Source organism: Bison bison, unplaced genomic scaffold (genome assembly GCF_000754665.1).
Source record: "Bison bison bison isolate TAMUID 2011002044 unplaced genomic scaffold, Bison_UMD1.0 scf7180017864381, whole genome shotgun sequence".
NCBI lineage: Eukaryota > Metazoa > Chordata > Mammalia > Artiodactyla > Bovidae > Bison > Bison bison.
In genome coordinates this window covers 197,321-199,241 of record NW_011494953.1, presented here as the reverse complement: position 1 = coordinate 199,241, position 1,921 = coordinate 197,321, and the positions used below count along the sequence as shown (strand labels likewise).

Genomic DNA, 1,921 nt, shown 5'->3' with positions numbered 1-1,921 from the left:
CCTGGGTTTCTGGCCCCTCCCAGCAGCACTCCCACTTCCCCTTTCCCCCCTCTTCCCTCCCTGCCAAGGCCTAAGACAACCCACCCAGGTGTTCCTGTGTCTCAGCCCCAACCACCCCATCCCACCATTAAGTGCCTGGTCCCAAGAGAAACCCAGCTGGTCCTCAAACCTCCTCACCACTGAGACCCCGTTTGTCTTTTTCAATGAGCTGGGAGATGTTGCCAAGCAGGTCCTGAAGTCCCTTGGACAGGTGTTTATCTTGTATTTTATCCCAGGAGGAATCACCTGTAAAGGAACATTCCATTTCGCATCAGCCCTCGGTACCAGTCCTTTCCGTGGCAGAGGCTCAGGCTCCTCTCCACAACCTTCTGCCTCCCCAGATCTCTGAGTCCTTTCAGAAAGCCCCTCTGGGGCCAGAGGACCACCTCCAGCAGTACCATGAGGCATGGTTTTCTCCAACACCAGCTCCAGGTAACCTAGGAAGTTAGTTAAACAGACAAGGGCAGGGGGTCGGAAATACTGTCCTTTTCTCATGAGCCACATACAACTGGCAAAATCAACAACAACAAAAACCACCTGGAAATGCATCCAGGCTCTTCAAAACCACAGTCTTTCCTTGTAAGCATTTTGCCTAATGGAAGCAATGGGACAGATTGTGCACAGAAGGGACTGGAGTTCCCTGCACAAATCAAGTCAGTTCCTCTGGGATTGATTTTGGGGGCATTTGCTATGCCCATGCTCCTGTGGGAGGGACTTTGGGGATTTCAACAGATTCCCGCCCCGAAGGAACTTTCTCTTACTGACAACCATAAACCCCAGTCATAGGCTGACATAATATTGCAAATAGAATCATTGCCCCATTGCTCAAGTGCTAAGTCCTTCCAGTGCATTTTCCCATTCTATTCTCACAATAAATAGAGATCATAACCTTATCTCAGGCTTCAGGTGGGAAAATTAAGCTTTCCAGAGGTGACTAACTTGTTTAAAATCATTGCTGGAGGCAGGGCAAGGATTTTCACCCAGGTCTACGGACTCCAAGTTCTGTGCTCTAAATGCAAAGCTGTCCTCCTCCTGCTGCTCTGGCTTTCTATCAGCCTCCTAAGGGAGAGCAGGCATTTAAAGATTTCTTGTTACGAGACTGTAGGATGATCCTTCTTAGTTACTCTCTAAGCCAATGAAGAAAACTCACCCCAGGCCCCGAGACCCAGAGTGGAGAAGACAAGAAGCCACCATAGCATCTTCACGTGATTCCAGGACACGGACAGGAGAGGCCTCGGCTCTACGAAAGACAATGGTGGTTACCCCAACTGTGCTCACCCCTCAAATGGGGCACCCACCCTACTGCATGGCCCCTTCTGCCCTCCTGAAGGTTAGCACCTGAATAGGCTTCTCTGGGTCCCCAGCACACGTCAGGCGCTCATTGGATGGGGAAACACTCCCATCCTGTTTCCCTGGGCAACCAGATCTCATTGAGTGCCTACCATGTGTGAGGCCTGAGTAGACACTCGCACATGCTTTATTTAATCCTCGCACCAAGCCTGCAATCTAGGGTTGCTAACCCCCACTCTTATAGAAGAGGGCTATAAGGTCCAGGGCTGAAAGTGAAAGTGAAGGTTGCTTAGTCATGTCTGACTTTTTGCGACCCCATGGACTGTAGCCCACCAGGCTCCTCTGTTCATGGAATTCTCCAGGCCAGAATATTGGAGTGAGTAGCCATTCCCTTCTCCAAGAGATCTTCCCAACCTGGGAATCTAACCAAGGTCTCCTGCATTGCAAGCGGATTCTTGACCAGTTGAGCTACCAGGGACCGGGGGGAGCAGAATGGAAAAATACAAACTCACTTCGATGGGTCTAAAGCAGAGAATTTCTTCCCAGCTGGGGATAGACTGATTGGGAAGAGGAGTGTATATAAGAGTTGGAG

General features: G+C 50.3%; 1 protein-coding gene across 2 annotated transcripts in view; it reads right to left on the bottom strand.

Moving 5' to 3' along the window:
• Nucleotides 1–1,238, bottom strand: part of PGLYRP4 (peptidoglycan recognition protein 4) — a 16,148-nt gene extending 14,910 nt beyond the window's left edge. Inside the window, exons 1-2 of one of the 2 annotated variants that reach the window (XM_010857448.1) lie at nucleotides 1,190–1,238; nucleotides 178–285 (exon numbers count right to left, since the gene is read on the bottom strand). In XM_010857448.1, the coding sequence (XP_010855750.1) occupies nucleotides 178–285; nucleotides 1,190–1,238 (157 nt within the window). The remainder of the gene's footprint in view (nucleotides 1–177; nucleotides 286–1,189) is intronic. The other variant, XM_010857449.1, reaches the window with a different exon arrangement.
• Nucleotides 1,239–1,921: the final 683 nt, after the last annotated feature.